The sequence below is a fragment of the Pleurodeles waltl genome, chromosome 4_2, assembly GCF_031143425.1.
Source record: "Pleurodeles waltl isolate 20211129_DDA chromosome 4_2, aPleWal1.hap1.20221129, whole genome shotgun sequence".
Classification (NCBI taxonomy): Eukaryota; Metazoa; Chordata; class Amphibia; order Caudata; family Salamandridae; genus Pleurodeles; species Pleurodeles waltl.
The window spans coordinates 892,502,772-892,526,515 of NC_090443.1; the positions used below are offsets into that span (position 1 = coordinate 892,502,772).

General features: G+C 45.1%; 1 protein-coding gene across 6 annotated transcripts in view; it reads right to left on the minus strand.

Moving 5' to 3' along the window:
• The window catches only part of OSBPL9 (oxysterol binding protein like 9), an 875,847-nt gene that overhangs the window by 581,755 nt on the left and 270,348 nt on the right, over nucleotides 1-23,744 (minus strand). For all 6 annotated transcript variants that reach the window (XM_069232680.1, XM_069232678.1, XM_069232679.1 and 3 more), the window contains one exon: nucleotides 1,867-1,962. In XM_069232680.1, coding sequence (XP_069088781.1) covers nucleotides 1,867-1,962 — 96 coding nt within the window. The remainder of the gene's footprint in view (nucleotides 1-1,866; nucleotides 1,963-23,744) is intronic.

The following is a 23,744-nucleotide window of genomic DNA, read 5'->3' on the forward strand; positions in this document are numbered from 1 at the left end:
TGCAGGGAGGATACTCAGAATAGCCCGCACGCATCAATTTGAAAAAGTGCACACATATACAGAATGGGAGAAAAGGAATCTATATATATTTTCACACAGGGTGTCGGATAGAATTGTGACACACATATAGTGTTATTTTTTTAAAGTGAGCTTTGTCATTGCACATATGTGTTTTGAATAATGAATTTCTTAATTGTCTTTTGTAAATAAAATCCCTTAAGAAACTCTCCTGTGAAGAGTGAAACCTGTTTGGCTTAGGTCTGCTGATTCAGTGCTACTGATTGCACAAATAAAGATTTAATGGATTTACTTTACTGCAGAATGAGTATTCATGAGCGATAATTTAGACTACCAAGCAAGAACTTGCTTGAAATATATGGTGCTTTTTGGTTAGAACCCCTCTGTGGTATTATTTTCCTTTGAATTACCAGACTTCAAGGGGGTCACAACCTTGAGTTACAGTGTGACTATTTGGAAGATGCAATAGATAAGGCTGTAGGTTGTTTGATCCACTGTAACGAAGTCCTGCCAGGATGATTTGCTTCCAACTTATAGGGACGAGTCCCATAGCAAGAGAGGCACTGAGCAACTTGTTTAACAGTGAATTAATTACCTCTGCACCCATAATTAGGAAACTAGTGGGCAGGAGTCCACTAGTGAGCCAGATTTAAGACTCTGAATATATATTTGAGACTCTTCTGGAAGTGGCTACGGTGGCAGAATGCTCCCTCACTTCTGAAGGAAGAGTGGGAGCATTCTGCCACCTTAGCCACTTCCTTATAAGGATGAAGGCTACTATCTTCCAAGGAGAAAGCTTCCAAACTAGATTGGATTTTAAGAATCTTGTCTCAGAAAAAGTAAGCCAATTATTCACACCATTTTAAGAGGGTGGTACAACTCTAATGCATGCAGTGGGGAGCATGAAGTTATTTACTACCTTCAAAACTTCTTGCACCTTGTTTCCAGCCAGTTCAACCTGGTCTTCAAAGAAGACATTTTTAGCTGTCTTGACTGAGGCACGATATTTCCTTTGGGCTCACAATAACTGTTTTATGTGTCATTTTATACCCTTAATGCCAATTTCTCTCAGCCTTTTGAAGTTTTTTTTCTGCAACAAGAGCTTCAGTAAAAGTAGCAGAAGCTTCTGCTTATGCCAAATTTCCTAGACTTAGTAGGGGCAAGCTTGTTGATCGCACAGTGTATCAGCTCTCAACCCGGATAACGTCAGTTTCAGTATTGCCCAAAATACTGTCTTCGCAGAGAGAAGCATCATTCTCTCTTGGAAGAGGAATTTGACTTCAAAGTCAAACTCGATCGACATTGGACAGGATGCTTATTGCACAATGGAACCTCTTTAATGGAAATGGTGTGCATGAGGTCGCATTCCTTTAAGTTGTGTCCTTAGCCCCAGGCACCACAGGCAGCCTTCGTGGGAGTCTGAAATGGACACTTCTCCAAATCCAGAAGTGTCAAGTCTTGAACTCTTATTTTTTAGGAGGCTGAATCCTTAAACATTACCCACATTTTGAAAAAGAAAAGAAAAAATGTGGAAAACATGAAAAATCACAGATGCCCAGGATCCACGACAAAGGAAGTGTAAATAAGGGAAATGAAGTCGGTGCACTTCTGGTGACAAAATGGAGCCAGAGCCACCTACCAGTGGAGGAGAGCTATGATAAAAACTCCCAGACCCAGTGTGGCACCCGGGGATATTCAAAAGGGGAGCAATCTGCAAGTAGAATTGCTCATCAGAAATGCTTATTTTGAACATAAAGGGTGTGGCATGATAGTAGCTAAAACAGTTTCAGGCCGATTTTGATATGAAGTTACAAAACATAAAAAATAATAAACCACTGTTTAACGTACCTTCAACTGATCGATTAGGATCTGCAAATAAGCATCTGATTCTGCAAGTTTCTTATCAAAATCTTGAATGGTGGGTACAAACCCTGCTTCAAGACCCTGCAGGGAGAAAACAAATCACCTTACAAAAGAGAACAATATGAAAACAATATTGCAAGGCTATGGTGTATTATCAGAGAGGCATAAGGACATAACTGCATATTTCTCTATGCAAAATTGTAGTTTGACATTCGAAACAATTGTGTTACTAGACATTGCAGGTAACATAAATGCAGCTGTGTGCAGGTGAAATGCACCAATATTATTAAAGTACAAATTCAATATCAATATAAATTGCTGGACACCTCAACTTTTCAAACTTAGCAAGTCCACTCTACATTTTTATGGTCACACTAAGAGGAGGCTCCGATGCCATCACAGTATATTAATCAGCTCCTCCTGGGGTACGGCGATCTAGATAAAGCATCTACCGGTCAGTAGGGTACCAGTGTGGTAAAAGAATATTGAAGTTAAAACTTTCTCAACATATATCCAAAGTTTTTCCTTTATTAAGGATGATAGTGGATAGGGTTAAAACCAGTTCATAATGTTAGCATCCATGTCTAGAATAAAACATACATTCTCTTGTCATTCTTAGGAGAATCTTAATTTCCTTGAAGTGCAACAGGCTATTGTACAGCATTTGTTTCTCTGGAGACAACAAGCTCCTGGTTGACCGTTCAACAAGATGGTCCCAGTTGTCCTTACTGACACGATAATGCTTCGGAGAAGGGGAGACTTAAGGATGACACCCTTACAGAGAAGCAAATCTGCTTCTGTCATCACAGGAATACCGCCGACCAAGGTCAAATCATTACATGTGCTTCCTGAGAAGCTCTATTTTCGAGCAAACTTCTTCTGAAGAACACTGAGCAAGATGCTTTCTTCCAATAACACTGAAATACGGTATCCAGTTTCACTCTTCTTCCGATAAGGCTGCTTAGGTGTCTGAGGAGTCTTCTGCTTTCTCTTTGTATACTGTCCCGTTAAAATGCTTGTTACTTTCCAGTCTCCTATCAATAAACTGTTTTCTATTCCATGCTAGTGTAGGATGGTGAGTGGAGAGAAGTGTCACAGATCAAAGCACTATCTATACCCCTCCCAAGCCACCAGCCCCGTCTAGGATCACCAGCACACCAGTAATGCTTTGTTAGTTCTTCAACTACTTCTTGCCTGGCTAAAGCTATCAATCTATTTACATTACTACAATTTCAGTGGTTTTTACTGCTTGCAGGAACTAAGCAAGCAGAAACCTTTAATACAGCAGCAGTTCTCATCAACTATTACTGTGCTCTCAGCGAACACTCTGTCAGGGTCATCTTTTTGTGGGGGCGGCAGGCTGCCCTCAATAAATTCCAACTGCGCCAACGAGGATGGCTAAGGAGAAGAGGGAATCATTTAGTATGGCATTCTTTCCAGTGACAGTACCACTGGGAGGACAAGACCACCATGTAACAATAACAGCGTTTTGCCTCTCTCTTGCCATTTTATGTTGCTTCCAGATCCTAGGGAAAAATACTTACATTTACAGCAGGAGTCAATAAGAGCTGCAGACATTTTTTTATCTACCAGGCGATGCCTGTGAACATTTAATACACCACAAAACTAATTAGTCAAATATAAAATTGTATACCTATAAGCATCAGAATGGTTTATCAAATAAACCAATACATTTACCTTAAAGTTCTCTACAAGTGTGAATAATAAACAGAAACCTTTATGCTTGAGGAAAGGTATTTTATGGTTGCATTCTCTGATGTACACCCAATACAATTACTGAAAGCATGTTCTCTTCAATGCTATTATAAACCTGTTGCCCCACACTGTGAATTTGTTGCACAGCTAGCGTTCAGAGTTGAAAGTGTACTACTGTTAGCACCTTTGGGATTGAAAGGATCCCAAAAGGAATTATCTAAATGTGGTAATGGCCTGGATTTACCCTGAACCTCAAGTCTTCTGTGACCCGGTTAAAGTGTGAAAGCACGTACAAAGAACATTAAGGCCATAACAATTCATTTTCAATGAACAGAAAAATCTGTCACCATCTTAAGTTTTCAAGCCAGGTGTTGCGAAACGCATTATTTAAGAGGGTGCACATACTGGTCTTTCTAGAAAAACAATTATCACTGTATTAGAACCTGTTATGATTTGCACACATGTTCTCAGAGCAACTGGTTGCTTTCCTACATTGCCTATAATTTAGAAGCAAGTGGAGGGCAGAAAAAGGCCCTGCATAAACAGCCCCTTCACATAGCTCCAAGATTCACTTAGAATCCGTCTCTATTCCATATAGGGCTGTCTAGAGGCCAGTAGATAGAATGTGGAGTTAAACACAGCATCAGTCGAGCTCAACAAACAATACCCATCATATCGAAGAATGCCAACATTCCAGACATAACCTTAAACATGAAAGCAAATTGTTTGGCTGAAGGCCCAGATTCATTCATGGCCCAATGTGTAACTACTACATTTTGTGTCACCACTGACAAGACAAGGCCTCCATGCACACAGGCAGGGAGATACCGCGGTTGACGCGGGGCGGGAGCAATGATGACGGACAGCGCTGGCGGTTGGCTGGCATCGGCGACGGGCTGCATTCAGCGGCCCCACCCACACCTGAGCTGTTACCGGCAGGGCCCAGCCATGCCTGTGGATTCCCTGAGGCCATGTTGCTGCTGGCCTCCCCATCCCACTGCGGATTGTGGGGTGGGCCTGATTCAGGTTGGCCGCAGACGGCACACGGGTGCGCAGCCAGACCAGGAGTAGTACTATGTCGCGGGCCCCTCCCAGGCAGCCATTTTGACCAGCCTCTGCTTCCCTGAGGAAGGCTGCATGGCAGTGATTTGGGTCAGGGGCCCTCCTGGTGGTCATCTGTCGTTGTACAGCTGTGCCCGAGCCCTGGGTGGACCCTCGGGTTGCTGTTGGGTGGCAGAGCCTCAGGTTGCTGCTTGGGAGTGCCTGGGTGGTCTGGCTGCAGGTGATCGGTGGAGGGGCTGGCCTGGAGTCGTGGGATATGGATGGACTCTTGAGCTGAGGGGAACACTGTCCCTGAGGGAGTCTATGTTTGGAGCACTTTGAAGCCTGCAAGAGCTTGCGCTGTTGGGTTGTTGCGGCAGTGGGGAACCTGAACTCACAGACAACATATCCTTCACCTAAGGTTTGAGACCATCAGCCTCTCTACTAGCGTGTGATCCTGATGAGGGCAGCCCATAATCTGACTTCTAATAGGGAGGAATAAGCAGGCGGCTCTCCCACAGGGGAGAACGATGAAGCAGTACACCCGTCCCAGGCTTCGCAGGTGCGGGCCGCTGGGCTGGACAAGGGGAGGCTGGAGGACACGCTCCAGAAATGGACAAGCCCTCTCGGTCAGACCTGCTTGTGGCTATACAGGGGTCCAGGGTGGCCCTTGAAGGAAAGATAGAGACGGTAGCACTGGAAGTCAGTCGTCTTCTTGTTGATCTCTGCAAGGTATCAGACAAATGGTGGAGAGCTCTATCGCTGACCTCCGAAATGCTGGAATCTGCTTCTGTTCCCATCACTGGATGATGGTATGTCCATGAATCGATGGAGAATGGGGGATGTCAGGTGATCTATATCCTAGTGAAACCTTTATTACCTTTCAGGAGGCACAGAAAACTTTTGGAGTGGGACCAGGTTAGTTCCTTCATTATGCCGCGTTGGAAAGAGTCACCAGAGAGGTATGGGTTGAGATCCCTGTAGCACTACAGCCCTCTACACTTCAGAAACGTCTGATCCAATGGGGAGAAGGGAAGCACTTGATCACTCTATTTTACAAGGCACTCTGTAAGAAAATGGTAAATGCATCCTATGTAGCACGTAGAAATTGGGATAGGGAATTTAAGTATCCACGACAGACGCAGATTGGGCACGAGCCTTTGAGCTGGTATGGACTATATTCTGTAATCAGCGCTTTACTGCTTCATTTTAATTACCTTTAATGTCCGTCCTAATCACTTGAACAGGATTGATCTGTCAACAGAGCCACATGCACACGATACAGGGAGCTGGGGGCTACTTTCCTGTATCTGTCTTGGAGCTGCAAGGGGATTCAGGCCTTTTGGGGGGGAGGTAATCCCCAAGGTCACGCAAGCCACCAGTAAAGTGATACCTCTGGCCCTGCTGATATTTTTCTGGGTGTGATAGAGCACCCTAGAGGGCGTATACACCCGTACATGTTTGTTCAACTTGCCCTCTTATTAGCCAAACGAAGGGTAGCCATCGGCTGAACGAATGCTAGGTTACCAGAACTGCCTGCCTGTGTGCGAGATCTCCTTGAATGGGGGGTAACTGAGGAGGCTCATATGTGACTGTCACGCACGGTTGAGCATGCGATGGATGCGATCTATACATGGGGGCTTCTTCTTGACATCTTTAATGATAAGCATCCTTCTAGCTCCGAAGGAGAGTCCAGCAATGCGTAGATAGTACTATGGCTTAATGTACAAGTTACTTACCTTCGGTAACAAAATATCTGGTAGAGACATATTCTAGTTGCAGATTCCTTACCTTAGAATTTTCCCCCAGGCGTCAGACTGGATCCGGAGATTTTTCTTCGAGCAATACCCTTGCGCGTCGGTAGGTGGCGGCAGTCAACTCCGCAGGCGTCGTGGTCGCCGTGATGACACCGGGAGTAGTACATAGACGCCGCCCTTGTGCAGTGACGTCAGTTTCTTTTAACGACTTCCCACGCCAGAGCGCAGAGCCGCTAAGAACACTGAGATTGGTGCACCAGAGCTAAGGACCTGAAAGAGGGAATCCCTGTCCCTAGAAATCAGTTCGCAAGCAGGGAGGATGGGTGGGCGGTAAGGAATCTGCAACTAGAATACGCCTCTACCAGACATTTCGTTACCGAAGGTAAATAAGTTGTACATCTGATAGAGACTTCTAGTTGCAGATTCCTTACCTTAGAATAGATACCCAAGCAATGCTATCCTCGGTGGTGGGCTGCGAACCAAGATCATATTAGGAAGTCCTGCAGGATCAAACGACCAAAGTAGCCATCTCGACGGACCTGACTATCCAGGCAGTAATGCTTAGCAAACATGTGCAGGGATACCCACGTAACTGCCTGACAGATATCCAGGACAGGAACTCCGTGTGGATGCAGCAGTTGCTCTGGTAGAATGAGCCTGCAAGCCTTCAGGAAGTTGCTTTTTAGCCAAAGCATAGCACATTTTGATGCAAAGAAGCACCCATCGAGAGATGGTATGCTTTTGCACCGCCTTCCCTTTCTTTGCACCCACATAGCCAACAAAGAGTTGATCGTCCACCCAGAAATCTTTAGTACGATTGAGGTATAACACCAACGCTCTTTTTGGGTCCAGACGGTGGAGTCTCTCCTCCTCATGGGAAGGATGTGGGGGTGCGTATGAAGGCGGAGGTTGGCCAGGTTCGGGTGGAGAACCGTCCTCTGCTGCTGCGACAGAAGATCCACCCAAAGAGCCAGTCTGAGTGGAGGATCGATGGACATGCTCAATAGCTCTGGATATCACACTCTTTGAGCCCAGTCCGGAGCCACCAAGACAACTTGGGCCCGGTCGTACTTGATTTTCTTGAGAACCCTGGGCAGAAGAGGGATAGGCAAGAAGGCGTTAAGGAGGCCAGAGCTCCACTCAAGACGAAAAGCGCCTCCGAGCAAGTGCCGCCTTGGAAACTCCAACGCGCAAAATAGCTGACATTGCGCGTTCTCTGTGGAGGCGAACAGATCTAACCAAGGCTCTCCCCACTTGAGAAAGAGGCCTTGAACGACCTCTGGGTGGAGACGTCATTCGGGCAGGCAGGATGGGGATGTGGAAATAAGCGTCCTGCAAGTCCAACGCTACCATCCAGACTCCTGGGTCCAAGGTAGACAGAACCTGAGCCAGGGTGAGCATTTTGAATTTCTCCTTCTTGAGGAAGTAGTTCAGGTCCCAAAGATCTAGGATAGGACGTAAGCCCTTTTCCTTCTTTGGTATCAGAAAGTAGCGGGAATAACAACCACAACCTACTTCTGGCACAGGGACCTTTTCTATAGCTCCCTTGGCCAAGAAAGCCACGACTTCGTGGCGGAGAAGCAACAAATGATCCTCCGGAAGATGATGGAAGGATGGTGGCATGTGCGGTGGTGCAGATTTAAAAGGGAGGGAGTAGCCCTTCCGAATGATCTGCAAAACCCACCCGTCCGTGGTGTTATGTTCCAAGTGGGGCAGGTGATGGCGGATCCTGCCACCAGCTGGGTGGGAGTGAGGGGACGGACTAGGAGGGTTTGGAGGCTGCAGTTGGGGCAGAGACGGCCTGGACAGACCTCTGGTTCCCTGTCCCACGGCCACATGGGATTCCACAGCCACGCATAGGCTGTCCAACGTGCATGGCACGGTGGCTGGGTAGAGGACGCGACAGGGCGCCCCTTCCGTGTCCACAAAAGAGAAGAAAAGCGGACTGTGGTGGGCGTGTGACGGAGGAAAGACCAAGGGACTGAGACGTAACTCGGGAATCCTTGAATCTCTCCTAGGCCGAGTCCGCTTTGTTTCCGAAGAGACGAGTGCCAGCAAAGGGCATGTCCATGAGTGACTGTTGGACATCCCCCCGAAAGCCACAAGTGCGTAACCAGGCGTGGCGCAATAAGGCCACTGTCGTCGCAACCGATCTGCCCAGAGAGTCGGTCGTAACCTGCACACAAAGGATAGTGAACTTTGCTGCGTCTCTTCCATCTTTCACTGCTTGGGAGACGATAGGACGGGCCTCCTCTGGTATCTGAGGCAGGACTTGCGCAACCGTATACCACAGTGAGTGGGAATAACGGCCCAAAAGACATGCGGTGTTCACAGACCGCAGTGCAAGGCTGGAGGAAGAAAACAACTTCTTACCAAATTGTTCCAGCCTTTTGGATTTCCTATCCGGGGGTGCGGAAGGGAACGCGCCAGAAGAAGAGGAAGCCTGGATTACAAGACTCTCAGGCGTAGGATGTTGGGACAGGAACTTTGGGTCGTTCGGCGTGGGCCGATGGCAGTGAGCATTAATCCTGTTCACAGGAGCCCCTGTGTTGGGTTTGTACCATGTACCCAAGAGGACATCAGGGAGGGCCTCACTGAATGGGAGAAGGGGTTCCCAAGTAGAAGCCCCAGGCTGAAGCACCTCCGTCAGGAGATTATACCGGACTTCCACAGTAGGTAGCTCAAGGCCAAGGACCTCAGCCGCCCTACTAACCACCATACTATAAGTAGCTCCCTCCGCTGTAGCCACAGTAGGAGGAGACAGCATGTCAGCATCAGGAGAAATATCCAGACCACTGGCTTCGCCCAAGTCCTGTGCCCAGTCCATAGTAGGGTCATCCTGGTATTCATAAGAGTCCGGGGACCCCTCCAATTCCTCCATGTATTCATACCCATAGGAAAATGGGTCTGAATCCAACCTCTGGCAAATAGGGCCCACCGAAGCCGATGGCGCGTTGGCAGACGCTGCTTCGACTCGGAGTCGTCGGGGATAAGAATTGGGTCGACGTCGATAGTGGGCACTCGGGAGCGCCGATAATCGACTGGCCGCCGGGGAAGGTCTCGATGGTGCGACCGGCATCGGTGCGGATCCGGAGGCGACCTCGGTGGCCGGGGCCGAAGCCATCAGCGCGGAACCCGAAGGCCCCTCAGCCGAACCACTTGGGTCCGAAGGCACCGTATCGGGGTCGCCCCACCCAAAGATGAGGCGCATAGCCTCGTAAAACTCTAAGTCGGACGGGGGTTGCTCTGGCTCCGGGAAACTCGGGGAAGCGCGGAGTCCACCTAGACGCAGGCTCTGAGGACAGAGGCCTAGTGCGTGGATGCTCGTCCCACATCGCGTCGGCCGAGCGACGGGGTGAAGTCGGAGAGCGATAGGACTTCTTCAACTTCTCCTTCTTCTTACCTTGACCCGAGGACTTTGAAGAAGACGAGTGGTGATGACTCTGCGACCGATCTCAAGACCTTCCTCTCGAGCGAGACCAGGACCTACGCGGAGTTGAGTTGGCTTCGGGTCATGGTCGCGCTCGAGGCACCACAGACAAACGCGATGAGGATCCGTCACCAACATCCTCCGATGGCAGTCCTCACAGGGCTTTGACCCTGGTCTTCAGGGACATCTCGACGCACCAAAGTCGTACCAAAAACTTTGACAAAATGGTCGAACTCAGCCAAAAAATAGCCTAGGATAGCTCTCTCCGGATCAGCGCGTGGCGCGGAAAGAAAAGAAGTGACGCCACTGCACGAGGGCGGCGTCTATGTACTACTCCCAACATCATCACTGCAACCACGACGCCTACCGAGTCGACCAACGTCACCTACCGACGCACAAGAGTATTGCGGATCGAATCTGACGCCTGGGGGAAAGTTCTAAAGTAAGGAATCTGCAACTAGAAGTCTCTCTCTCAGATATGATGTTGTAATGATAACCAAATGCATCATGAATGTATTCCTCACAGGATGTCTACTCTCCTCGCACTGAGGTTTGTGCTGTACTGTACTGCAGCTAGGGGAGCTAGGAGTAGCACCGGGCCCCGTAGTCGGTCCTGCTTTTAAAGCTATGTTCTGCGATTATATTCTATTCTTTGTATTGTACTTGGGAACTTGCACTGCTTCATGCTTACATTGTATGGTTTCTATCTGTAGAACGGAATAAAATAAAGCTAAAAAAAAATGTTGCAGTGCTATACTAGATCACAGAACTCGTTCTTTGGAAGTAATACCTCTGCAATTTAGCAATGCTTAATCTCTTTTAGCACATCTATTAATCCAAACAGCCATCTGCACGAGCTCCCATTTACCCCCCAATGATCACACCTACCTACTACTTACCACAACTAGCTACAGAAATTAACTAGTAGATGCAGGGAATATTTTCCTTGAGAGCACAAAACTAATCCCAATGACCAACAATAACCAACAACAACTGGATTAACCACTTAACTGGGTTGCCACAACAGCGTCAAAAAGGGTAATAAGCACTATATAAATGTCAGGGACAATACGATACAATCTCTCACAGGAATCATACATTGTTAGTGCGCTATGTCTTGAATAAGTGTTGTGCCTTAATTCTTAAACTGGTAATTGTGACTAACTCCTTGAACAATACAGAGCAGAAGTTTGGGATTTACCAGGTGATCAGGCATGCACAGGTTTCTTTCTGTACTCACAAGAAATCACAGAAACCCGTTCCTGAATCCGTATTATTTGTGTGAAAATGAATGGAACAATTGTCAGATAAGCTTTTTAAGGTTTGGAAAATGCCATGAAACACTAATTAAAATAGGGATTACAACAGGCAGTTTGCAGGCACTGCTACTCCTTTCTAATACTTGTATGTGACTATGATACTGACTTTTAATTGGAAAATACATTTTACAGTGTTAGTGTCAAGCAAAATAAGCTTTCTTTTGATAAATATTTTCCTTATAGAGTAAACACATAAGGGGAAATGTACGGGAAACAGACTTTGCTTCTATGTAAAACGAATGGGTCCTCCAACGCGTCTTCTGTTCTCCCCCTGCCAACCACCTGTCAGTTTACATAACATTTTTTCCACAAATTAATCTATCAGGCAGTTCTGCCACAACAGATAAGATACAAGAAATATATATTTTTTTAAATGATAAACAAATCAAGAACCATCTGGTAGACCAGAAGCAGCCGAAGGACAAACAGGGCGAAAAAATTAATTAAGACAATGTATGCACTGGCGGTGGGAGGGCTCTAGGGCAAAGCTCATCCCTCGCAGCTGACTGGCCATCATATCAGATATGTCCGATCATTCACTTTTTTCGGCAGTTGTGAGGAGGCATGTCGTCACATAACCTGCCTGATCAATGTATACACACGATAAAAGCTGTGAAGTCCTTGTCTGACTGTGCAAGCCGGAGCTGGTGCTGTACATTAATCCGCCTACCAGCTGGGACAAATCTGCCTAAAACGCAGGCCACACTACTACTAGCAAACAAGCCTACAGCAGAGTCTGCGCAGGCGGCCAAGCCATGATTGCGAAAAGTAAGTAGAACGCCAAGTAGTGGCTTTCATTGCCGTTTCACCTAGAAGAGAGTCTACCCGGTGTTGACACCTCTGCCCGCAAATGATTGTTAAAATGTTTGCTCTGGGTGTCGTAAGAGATCAAAAGGACCCAAACGGCGAACACAACAAAGAAACTCGCTTATTTTCATCATCGTGTTGCGCAAAAACCATTTATATCATAATTTCATCAATATAAGTTGGTGTGTTCTTGTTCATAAACTGTACATTTACTGTGTTTAGCAAAGGAGGCAGCGGCTTCTGCACAAACATGAAGTGTTTTTTTGGATAGTGGGCAGTACATAATACCTTTGGCCGTTTGAGGAACCAATGGAGACATAGGAGGTATGTACGTCATGCTGGCCGTGGACAAACAAATCCACACTGTACGAACAGAGCAATGTCCTTTAATATAGCACAGATCAGGCGAGCATTTGTTATAGTGTTTGATCTCCCAGGGACTCGATGTAACAGTTCTGAAAAGCAGCCACACATGATGTAGTCTCAAGTCCAACTACGATGATACAAGCGCTGAACGCATTATCAACTGGAAAGTGGTTGAAGCAACTGACGAATAACACAAACATCTTTAAAAAGTTGCTAGCCTGGAGCGCAGTGGAGCAGGTGTCTCAGAAGGCGGTAAGCACCAGCAGTAAAACTATGTATGCCAGTGGTTCCCAACCTTTTGATTTCTGTGGACCCCCACTTTAACATTAATGAAACCCAGGGACCCCCACTGAATCATCATTAGAATCCGGGGACCCCCGCCTGAGTCATTACTGGAAGCTAGGGACCAAATTTGTCAATATTTGTTAATATTTTGTAATTTTCTAGGATCTCGCGGACCCCCTGAGAAGGCTTCGCGGACCCCCAGGGGTCCCCGGACCACAGGTTGGGAACCACTGATGTATGCTTTTAATGCCAGTAAAACACTAAGATGGTGCCCATAAACCGAACTCTCAGAAGGCAGCACACACTGACTTCCTCCGGCGATGCCCACCTTTGCTTGTATGTTACAGGAAGGCTATTAGAAGCAATTCTCAACCAGGCGTGCCTTGGTGAAGAGGACCTCCCCTCCCCTCTTAACTCTTCTCTTTACAATCGCAGTCGTTTCTATGGCTGACTATGTGTAAAGTCAGTAGGGACTGCGTGCATAAAATGTTAAAGAGTTAATAAAAATGAGGTTAAGAAATCTTCCACCAATTTTCCCTTTAGCCATATTCATCACAAGTAGAAAATTGTGAGGGCCTGGTCACGCCTGAGCAAGATGGCTGTTCGGAGGTAAATCCTTCCATGCAGACCCCAATAATTCTGCATATCCACCAGTGAGGTGATCCTTTGGCGTCCTAGACGTGTCATAGCTACTCAGGAACCGTGTCTGCCTCAGAAGAGGAGATGTCCCTCTAAAATGGTGGCCTCTGTGGGGTGAGAGCCTAACTTGGCTCAAAGTTGTGCCAATCGCTCACTGTGCCCCGACTACCACCAGTGCCCTGCTGTGTGCTGTGTGAGGCACATGCTGTGAACTGGATGCAGAGCCTTACGTATTATATTACCACCTACAAACTAGAACAATAACCCTTACAGAATGATGGAATAGACAGACAGCACTGTAGAAGAATCGTGCGCAGTCTCAACTCTTATGATTTAGCACCCATCACTTCCCAACTAGCATCTACGGCTCCTTGAGGATGAATTGTCTTTGCTTAGTTGTGGATACATAACCCAAAATGGCGGACACAGCGAACTAAGAGCTTAGCGAACTAAGAGCTTGGCCAACTCAGCCCTCTGCTGAATGTCATGCTCTTATTACCACTTGAGCTTTACAATGTGCTGTGAGCGGGAGACATGATGTAAATTTTACTGAGTTTTTGCAAGCTACAAATTCTGCACACCAGTGCTAGGAACCACTACAGGATTGTTGTAAGAATCGGACTGCGTCGCAGAAAGAATGTACACAGCTCAGGGAGCTGACCATTTACAAAAAAGCCTGGTTTTCCCAGCAAGACATAGATAACTATCAAACAGGTCCACAAATCCCCAAAGATTGGATTAAGATAAGAACAACTTCACTCTTTTGCGGGCACACGACCTAAAACAAGCATTTGCAATGCAATGGGTCTCAAATTTACTCCATTTAGAGATGCTGGCGCTGCAAATTCCAAACTGGACTTTTCTTGCCACATAAATTGAAAATGGAAAGTAAATAATTACGTTGACATAAGTGAGCCTAATCAAAGAGCCATGGTCGCCATTAGCATGAGCGCGAAGGACAGACACAAGTTCGCTCACAGTCAAACATATCGGCAATCGTGCAATTTTCCATATAACAGGGTCAGGGTCCAAGGCGGTAACCAAACCGCCCCAAGGAGGGACAAACCAATGATAACAAAGGATTTCTGAAAGACAGGCCCACAAACAAGTTAAAGTGATGGGAGTGAGGTGGGTGTGGTTAAAAGCCCACAATACTTACAAAAAGTCAAAGAGCTTGCATGCTCAACCTAATGAAAGCCACTGCAAGGGAAGAGCTTAGGTCAGCTCAGCTTTCTGCGACCACCCACACGGCTCGCTGCCATGCTCCAACTACCAACTAAACCTTGCAGTGTGTCTATTGAGGGTGACACATGCAGTAATAGGATGCATGTCCTACAACATCAGCATTCATGCACCAGCGATACAAATCACTAATTAATCAAACTAATTCACAAATTCTGACTTGTTATCACACATGCTTTTAACTGTGCACCTGTGAAGGCGAACCACACAAGCTCTTAGCCCAGCCAACTCAATCAGTTCACCCTGGGTTCATGCTAGTTTGGGACATCTTGGATAAATATATATCCAACCACTTACATAGAGTGGTTCTCGATCTCTCAAGACTATGGAGTAAGGCTATTTGAGCTACAGCTATGCCAAAAGAAATAAGAAAACAAAGGGAAACTAGAAAGGTTCTAGAGATACCATAAGATTTTACTTTTAACTTTATAGATTACAGTTTTGTTTTCCTGACACAAAAAAGAGGAATGGTCTAATCTCAAAGAGGGCAAACATTTATATCCAGGCACAATAACAAGCTAACTAAGGGTGCTGGCTAATCCTAATGGAAAAAAAAGATCTGCAGAATTCTATATTATCAATGTATATGCCCACAATAACGATGATCCAGATTTCTAGTTTTCTTTAAAGCCATAAATGACTTACCTAAAAATATGGCAATAATCTTAGGTGGCGTCTAGCAATTCTCATAACCCAAATGCTAACTTGCACAGCCTGGTGAATACATATTATGGCAAGTTTATAACCTGGCAGGAAGTGACTATACATTCTATAGACAGCCTCACGATTACTTTTAGAGGACTGAATGTGAATTAATAGACAATCCACACCTTCAATGCACATCCAATTTGAAAACTGAACCTATTTTGGTTTCAGGTCATGACTGCATCTCGATGGACTATACTACAGGTAAAAACCTGATATGTCAAAACTATGGAGGACAGATGAAATTCTTATGGACACAGCTCTTCGAAAAATAATAGTTAAGGGCATTAACATATACAAAAAAGAGAATACATCTGAAGTATTGAACCCAGAAAACATTTGGGATGCATTCAAAGCCACAACAGGAGGTTCAATGATTAATATAATGGCTGAAAGACAGTGCACCTTTGGCTACTTCAAGTACAAACTGACATCTGGCAGAGGGGCGTGGCAAGGAAGAAAGAAGACACAAGGTGAACGCCGTAGAAAAGAACAAGCAGCCATTGCGCTCGGCAGGCAAGGGGGCAAGCAAGGAGGCAGAGCAAGGGGATGGGGTGCGGACAGTGAGAAGCAGCTGCTAGCCCCTGACCAGGCTTAATGCAGCCCCTCACACAGTGGAGCATGGATCAGCAAGGGAGGAAGGCGAGGAGCGGGGCACCTGTAATCAAGCACTTGAGCCTGTATCTGAGTGGCTTCAAGTTATTGAAATGCCACTTTCCTCATAGCCCGATTTTACACGACCCTGAGCCCCCTTGATACATTGAAGGAGGGTCACAGGAGAACGTGTGTGAGGACGTGCATGAGGGCGGAGTTCTTGGCTTGGATTCCAGGCCTGCTGCTGCTTCCAGGCACCCCCGGCCCTCTTTAATCCACCTGAGGCCTTGAGGTCCTGATGGAGTTTAAAGGGGTTCCGACCTCAAGGCCATCCTGCACTCCTAGGAGCAAGGAATAAAGGCAAGCTTTAAGTGTCCAGGCCCTCCTAAAGACAAGTCTGACAGCAATGCCCAAAACCAGCCTCAGCTTGGAGGTCCTAGTTCAGTGTCCAAGGGCCGTGTCCTTTCTCCTCTCCAGGTGTTTCCCTCCTGAAAGAGTTAATTCAAATAATACTTTCTCAATACAACAGAAGTTATGCAAGCAGTTTCAAAGGATCAGAAGGATATTCCCGATACGCATCTGCATGTATCCTCCAGAATAATACGGGGTGTTCAGTCAGCAGCCTGCCCAGCTCACCTCAAGATGTTATAAAATTCTCGAACAAGGAGGCAGCTTGTGTAGGTTTTTTTTCCCAAACAAAGAATGCAATGCTGCCCCTGTCTCCGATCATGTGAGTCCATTACTGACGTAACAGCAGATTCTCCCGCACGTCCTGCACTCTTCTCATATGACCTTGTTGATTTTTCTGCTGAAAGGCAGGAGCAAGAGCCAACGCCTGATTCCAGCTTCAGTCCTACTTTTAATGCAGGTAATCTAGGCAATTTGCCAACTGTAACTTCTAGTCAATTGCCATACTTGGACACGAACAAGACAATGACAACAGTTCAAGTCCATCGACCCTTGGACTGGTCTCTGGAGCTGACAAGCACTACGTCTTTGCATCCCCAAACAAGTGGATCATCATCTTCTTTAAACCAAAGGCCGCCAGCTCACCCCCCAGAAGGGGAAGTTTAACAGACCAGGAACTAGGAATCCTGACGGTTCGCTTTCTCTCTAACATTGAGGCCCAAATAGATGAAACCCTGGGACAAACTTCGCTTTAGTCTTGGGGCCCAGTGGAAAATGCCACTGGGCCAGTTTTGATTGCCCATGCCCCATTACCTCAAGAAGAGATGGTAGCATTAAGAGCCACACTGGCCACTATAGCCAGGATTCTTCTCTTAAAGTCAAGTAAGATGGGAGATGCAATTAGATCTGATTCAATCATTGGCAACCCATCTTGCTGAAACTGGTTCTAAGCTTAATCATCTGGAAATAGATAAAGCTCCTTGCGAATGACAAACCCTGTCCAAGGTCCCCTATCATCAACAAGTTGAATACCCTTCCAGAAATATTGGAGAACCTGGTTTGCACAATTAAGGGCTCAATGGTTAATGATAAAGTACCTCAGGTCAAGTTACCCAGTGCTACTATGGCTGAGGACGTCGACCAGAACAACCATGGCACATCTGAACTGGCCATCTCTCCGGAAGTTTCTCAACAACAATCCATTACTCGGGACCAGGTGGCCTGTCCATCTTCTTTCATTCCCAATAATCCACTGGACCAGCAAGCAGAGTTCACAGACAAGATCTGTTTTTTCTATCCGAGCCACACTCATCATCCTGCTTGTGTAAAAGTGCGAAAAAAAACTACTAAAAAAAAGATTTTAAAAAAGCAGCGTATATCTAAAAACAAAACAGCTAGAAGTAGCAAAGAACAAGCCCCAACAAACAAAGTTCAAACTCCACTAATGCTGGAAATCTTATCCAATTTTTGCCCCTCCTATACAGTCCACACTCCATCCCCTGTCATCAAATACTACATCGACCAAAGTCCCCCCGGGGCATCCCTGCATTATCGGAGTCCAAAGAATTAATCTCCACAGACCATGGGGACCTTGGAGATAAATGACTACCCAGTACATATGATACCCAGGAACATGGAATTGCGGGAGTGCTGTCTGCCAGGTCAAGGCGCCCACATCCTCGATAGGGGAGGTAAACTGACTGGAGCGGCTGGGACAATGGCCATGGCAAATCGTAAGACTGGACCAAGGTACTCAAGAGTTTTGGGATCAGCCATGCCCCAATTCTAGGGGCAAACAAAAGGAGTTATCTATATATAGACCTATAACTGATCAAGTGTTCAGAAGAGAGCCTCCACCGACCTGCAGGACTATACCAGCTCCCTCAGTGCAAGGAAGAGAGAGGCCCACCTGCCTTATGGAAACTTCTGGGGACAAACTGATATCAACTTGTTGGGAAGCCCGGTTTAGTGAACGGCAGAGAAATGAGCCTCCTAGCTCTGTAGTTAACAGCCCTCTGGCACAGCATTCTTCTTCCACTCACTCTCGTCTTCATACAGTCCAGCCAGAGGAGCAGTACGACTCCAACTTCCCTAAAAGGAAACTTCACACTCAATATTCCTCTTTGTTCCTCGATACACACACACAAGGGCTCTGTGGAAACCCTCAACAGAGGGAATCTGTTGCGGTTGTTTGTCCATATCCCTGCCATTAGGAACATTACCACTGACGGCCCAAACTAGGTCAAATTTGATCCGCCCTGGCCAAATTCAACAGGAGACATGACTAAGACAATCTGGAAAAGAGCAGCCCAACGGAATGCCATTTGGGCAGAAAGGGCTGTCTTCAAAGAATTGGGCATTGACCTCCATATTCCTGCCCCAGTGAAATTTCCACATGTTCTTTTAGAACCATCTAGAACTCAAATTCCAGATTGTGTACTGAAGGGTGAAATTGGGGAAATCAGAGTGAGGACTCCTTTACAGAGGGTCCAAAGTCATTTATCATTCATCGAAGGCTAGACAGGAGGGAGGTTACCCATAACATAGTAAGGAGAGCCTGCCACACGCAAGGTAGGTAGCTATAGTCCAATGCAAACATGTAGGATCTCCGAGGCTATGTCACCTAAACCCATGAATGTCTTGTCTGTAGTCTCTTGTAATATTGCAGGGTTGGGTTCCAAGCTTGTTCAAGTGGACTGGGGGGAATTAATAGATTCTGCTGATATTATTTTATGCCAAGAAACTTGGGAGCTCTCCCCCTTATTGAGGCAGGGATTTACCACATTCCACTCTCCAGCTTGCAAGTCTAAATCAGTTAGACCCGCTGGTGAGTTGCTAATTTGGATTAAGATTTCTTCAGGGCTTTAGGCTACCCAACTAGACAATCATTGCCCAGATTTGCTTGGCATTGAGATCACCACTTTTGATTATACAAAAATGTTCCTGTATATAGCAAGAGGGTTTCTAAATCTGCTGATTCTTCTGTATTACACTTTGATTGATTACATCTCCACATTACCAAGGGAAGAAGCTGTGGTGATTGTGGCGGGGGGTTTTAATGTATAATTTGAACCATCAGCACTCTATAATGAATTAGCAGGAGAGGAAGACCAATACTGGGGAATTCCGTAAATTTTGCACCCATTGTTGCCTTCACTCCCGTAGGCTGCCTTGCCAATGTCAGATCTCTGTATTACTTGCCGTTTGAAGGTTTGTGACAGCAGACCTAAATCTGATATGGAATGTCACCCCACCTTTAAAAGGAATAACTACTGGAGTCATATTGATTATTTTTTACTAGATGTTCAATCTTGAGAAAACTTAATTGACATGGAAGTCTTGTCCAGATATGATAGCGACCACTTCCCTCTCCACATTACCCTTTCTGGAAGTAGTGAGAGGGGTAGTAGGGCATCCCTTATGTTACTAATAACCTTTGAAGAATTAAGTGGGTGAGTGTCATGGTCAATGAGTCTAAGCATGCCTCATTATACCAAGAATTAGTGTCTATATTATCCGGAGGCAGACCCAGACACGATAATGGAAGTCCATCTTGGATGTTTGAAATTTTGAAAACGAGTTTTACGTTTCCTAAATCTCCCCCACGTAAGCTCTTCCTACAGAGAATAGACCCTTCACGGTACAAAAGAACCTGTAGGCTAACTAAGAGTAATCTTCTTAGTGCTCTAAAAAGAGGGCCCCCGCAGGTCATATAGACAGTGAGAGCAGACTACGAACTTGCCATAAAATGAGGAAAATCTGCTTGAGATACAGCTACATGGAGCAACATCTTGTCTGCAATGCATTCCGGGAACCAGGTAGCCTTCTGGCATATAACAGCTCATGGCGCCAAAGTCACATATTCTTCCACAAGATTGGGTGAACTATTTTTAAGCTCAACATGATTGTAGCGCTCCAGCTGAAGCAACCCCGGAAATCTATGGTTGGCAGCAATCCCCTGCATCTCCTATGTCTCTCTGAAAACCATTAATGAAGGCTGGTAATTCACAGTGGCCATCGGATCCCAGAAGGCAAGCAAAAGTGCCCCGGTTAGATTGAATTATGGCGGACCTTTTCTAGTCCGAACCGGTAATCTGGGCTCCCTACCTTTCACATATTTTTAATACTATTCTAGCAGGAGATGAGATTCCAACTGCTTGGAAAACGGGCAGAATTTATTCCTATCCATAAGCAAGGCCCGAAGTCTGACCCATTTAATTACGGCCCAATCAGCCTCATTGATTCAACACAAAAGATTTTCTGAAAACTGTTATTAGACAATATTCTTACCTGAGTAGAAGAAAATAACACTTTTACACAGTTTCATGCCAGGTTTTGTCTAAAACCAGCACTGTTGACCAAGTTTTTTTATTTAAATTAATAAGGTGGAAAGAAGTAGGTTTAAAAAGGGATAGCCTTTACGTCGCTTTCGTTGACCTTACAGTGGCATTTGATATGGTTCCTAGAGATAAATTATGATGCGTACTGGCTAACATTGGGCTTTCTCACCACTCCCTGATAATTTGTTAGGTTACACCAGGATCATTTTGCACGTTAGGTGGGGTGTAAATGGGGGAAAAGACTGAGCCTTTCAAGGTTGGCAAAGGAGTTAGGCAAGGATGTTGTTTATAAATGCCTGCGTTGATTATTTTTTGGGTTGCAAAAATACCCGCTTTATTATTCGCGATACCTTAGTAGTGAAAAAAAACCAAAAAAAAAAAAAACAAGTGCCTAGAAATTTTATTGATTAACTTTAATAGATTCTTTCGGGACCATGTACTGGCAATTATCACGAGTAAGACTAAATTAATGGACATCCATCCTCATAAAGGGTTTAGAGGCTCATTAATGTTGGGAGGGGTTGGAGAAAGTGACAGACCATGTCTAACCCAATTTCTCCCCTTCTTGAGGTTTGGAGGGCTAAATCGGTCGCTGCAGCAGTATACGGGGCAGAACTTTGGCGGCACGTTAACATGAAAGCTTTGGAGGTGGCTGAAAATACTTTTTTAAGAACAGCCCTCAAATTGCCTCAGAGTATGCCCCCTCAGCACACCTGAAACCCATCTCTTACTGGCTACGGATTTTGCTACATCCGAGGTGGCCGAATACAGGGAGGGTTTAAGGGATGTTTTAGATAAATCCCAAAGAGGACTATGGTTACCTTGGTTGGACTATGTAAAACAGTCTTTATACTCTATGAACTTACATGAGTAGTGGCAGCCCCCTGAAACCATTCCATCCTCTGGATTTTTTTTTTGAAGGATATCTATTTGGGGCTAGGGGAGACTAAATTGCCCAGACAGGCAGTCCTGGGTCAATTGACTGATTGTTTCATGAAGTACAAGCCTACCTTGTATTTTGAAAACTATATGAATGATACTGAGCCCCCATTCACTAAAGCCCTGTATATATGGTTCAGGCTAGGCACTTTACCGCTTGCTACTCTGACTGTTAAATGGAATGGCAATCAAGGAGATAGTAAATTGACAGGTAAAACGTAATAAAGGGGATTGTAAATGTTTTTTCACCTTCAAGTTAATTATACAGTATCAGTGACAATATGAATTGTGTAAACAGGAATGCATGTCTCCTGCACTAGCACACAAAATGCAATTGGTTTGCAGTGATATTTGCTTGCATGTTCACACATGTTTGTGACCTAGGAATACTAGAGAAAAGAGGGACACACATTGGCTGATTTTCATTGTAATTGTGTCTTTTTCCAAATAGACTATTACACCAGCTTCATTACTCAGGTAGGACTTGAGTGCTGTTTCGTGAATAAGTTAGGTTGCAGTGTTAGCACGTCAAACCAGATAGGGATCCGTAGCCCTGAGGAATGCCCTAGACCAAGATAGGCTCATTGTGAGGAAAGAAACATGTTGGCTTCTTAAAACAGGCTGAGTCATTATTCTTAGCAGTACCGTCCTATTATTTTTCTTTAGTCATACTTATGGACACCACCATTAAAGGTAAATATACTGGTAGCCCTCAAGGTAATTTTAGTATATTTGGGTCCCCTCTTTTGTCCAGTAGCTTTTATCCAAGAACAGCCCTCTTAGGCACCTTTGCCACAAATAACCTCCTGTATCTCAGCCCATCTGAACTCTTGCTAATAGATCTATTAGTAACTATGGATACAAAACCTATCTTTACTGAATGGAAAACCTCTTATATGATTCCACATTTGGTGGGCCTGTCTGTGTTTCACAATATGTTCTGACAACACAATATTGCACAAATCAAACTCCCTATACCCTGCCAGGAAATTATGGGAAAGCATTGACTCTTACCTCTGAAGAAACAAACTGCCATGAGTTCTTAACACTATTTCTAAATGACAAACACCAAGTATATAAATGATACTCCTAAAGAAATCCTTCAACTCAAACTTTAACTTGTTAGCACTGACTGACCCCTTACTACTACTTCCCCCTCTCTATATCCTCTTATCGGTCACTCTGTGTTTTAGTTGCTCCCTACCTTAAGAAAATACTCCTGTTTTCTCTCTATAATGGGTACATTATTGGTTTGGAAAACGTTATGTAAACTTTGCAATTTATAACATTGAAAACATTTTCTACTTACTTCACCAAAATAGTGTTTGCAGTATAATTGTAATACTCTGTGTTCACTTTAACGGAACTGTATGAATCGGAAAACAAGTTGAATATTACATAGAGTATAAAATATTCAAACAGTTAGGACAGCCCAGTGGTAAACTGCACCAGCTGATGTGATTTGTGCTGCCTTTGGAAATACGTGGCCTTAAAATCGCACCGAGCCTACTGCCTGTCTGCAAAGGTGAGAGGATGGTGCCCAACAACCTGAAATTGCTGAGAAGGAAGAGGTTGACACAGCGCAGGTCCAGGGTGATTCAGGGACTAGTCTTCATTTCTTTTTCCAAAGAAAAGATTTTGAAAAAAGAATCTTACGTTCCTGTCTTCCTCGGAAAAGATTTTTATAGTCTCTACAATCAAACGTTTCTGCATTTCTCTTAGACTATAAATTCACAGCTTTGAGTTTTTTTTTACTTAATCTGTTCAAATTAGATTCCAATGGCTGCAGATTTTTCAATAGGCTACAAGCAGGCTAGAGAAATCTCTCATCAAACACCTTTCTGTTAAAGTTGGAGGGCAGGGTCTTCATACAGGAGTCTGGAGTCACACTGATAGAAGGCAAGTTCCTTATATCATGTTAGGCCTTTCGATTATAGCTACAGAGGAAGGTCTTGTCAGTATGTCATCCTCCCCCAACCAGTAACTATCTCCTAGTTTCCACTGCGGACCAAACATCAACATCCCATTACAACCATCCTTCAGTGCCAGAATTTAAGACACAAGCCTTGTGCAGCATGCGGCTGGAGTTAAGGATAGTAACAACATATTATACATAAAAATTACCCTAGAAACTCACTGAAAAAAACAAAGTTAAAGTGACGTTATAGTTAAGTAAACTAATAATATCTTACTACCCGTTAAAAAAACCTTAGACATTCACTGAAAAAAGAAAGGTTAAAGGGATGGTATAGTTAGTTGGAAATGTCAGTTAAAA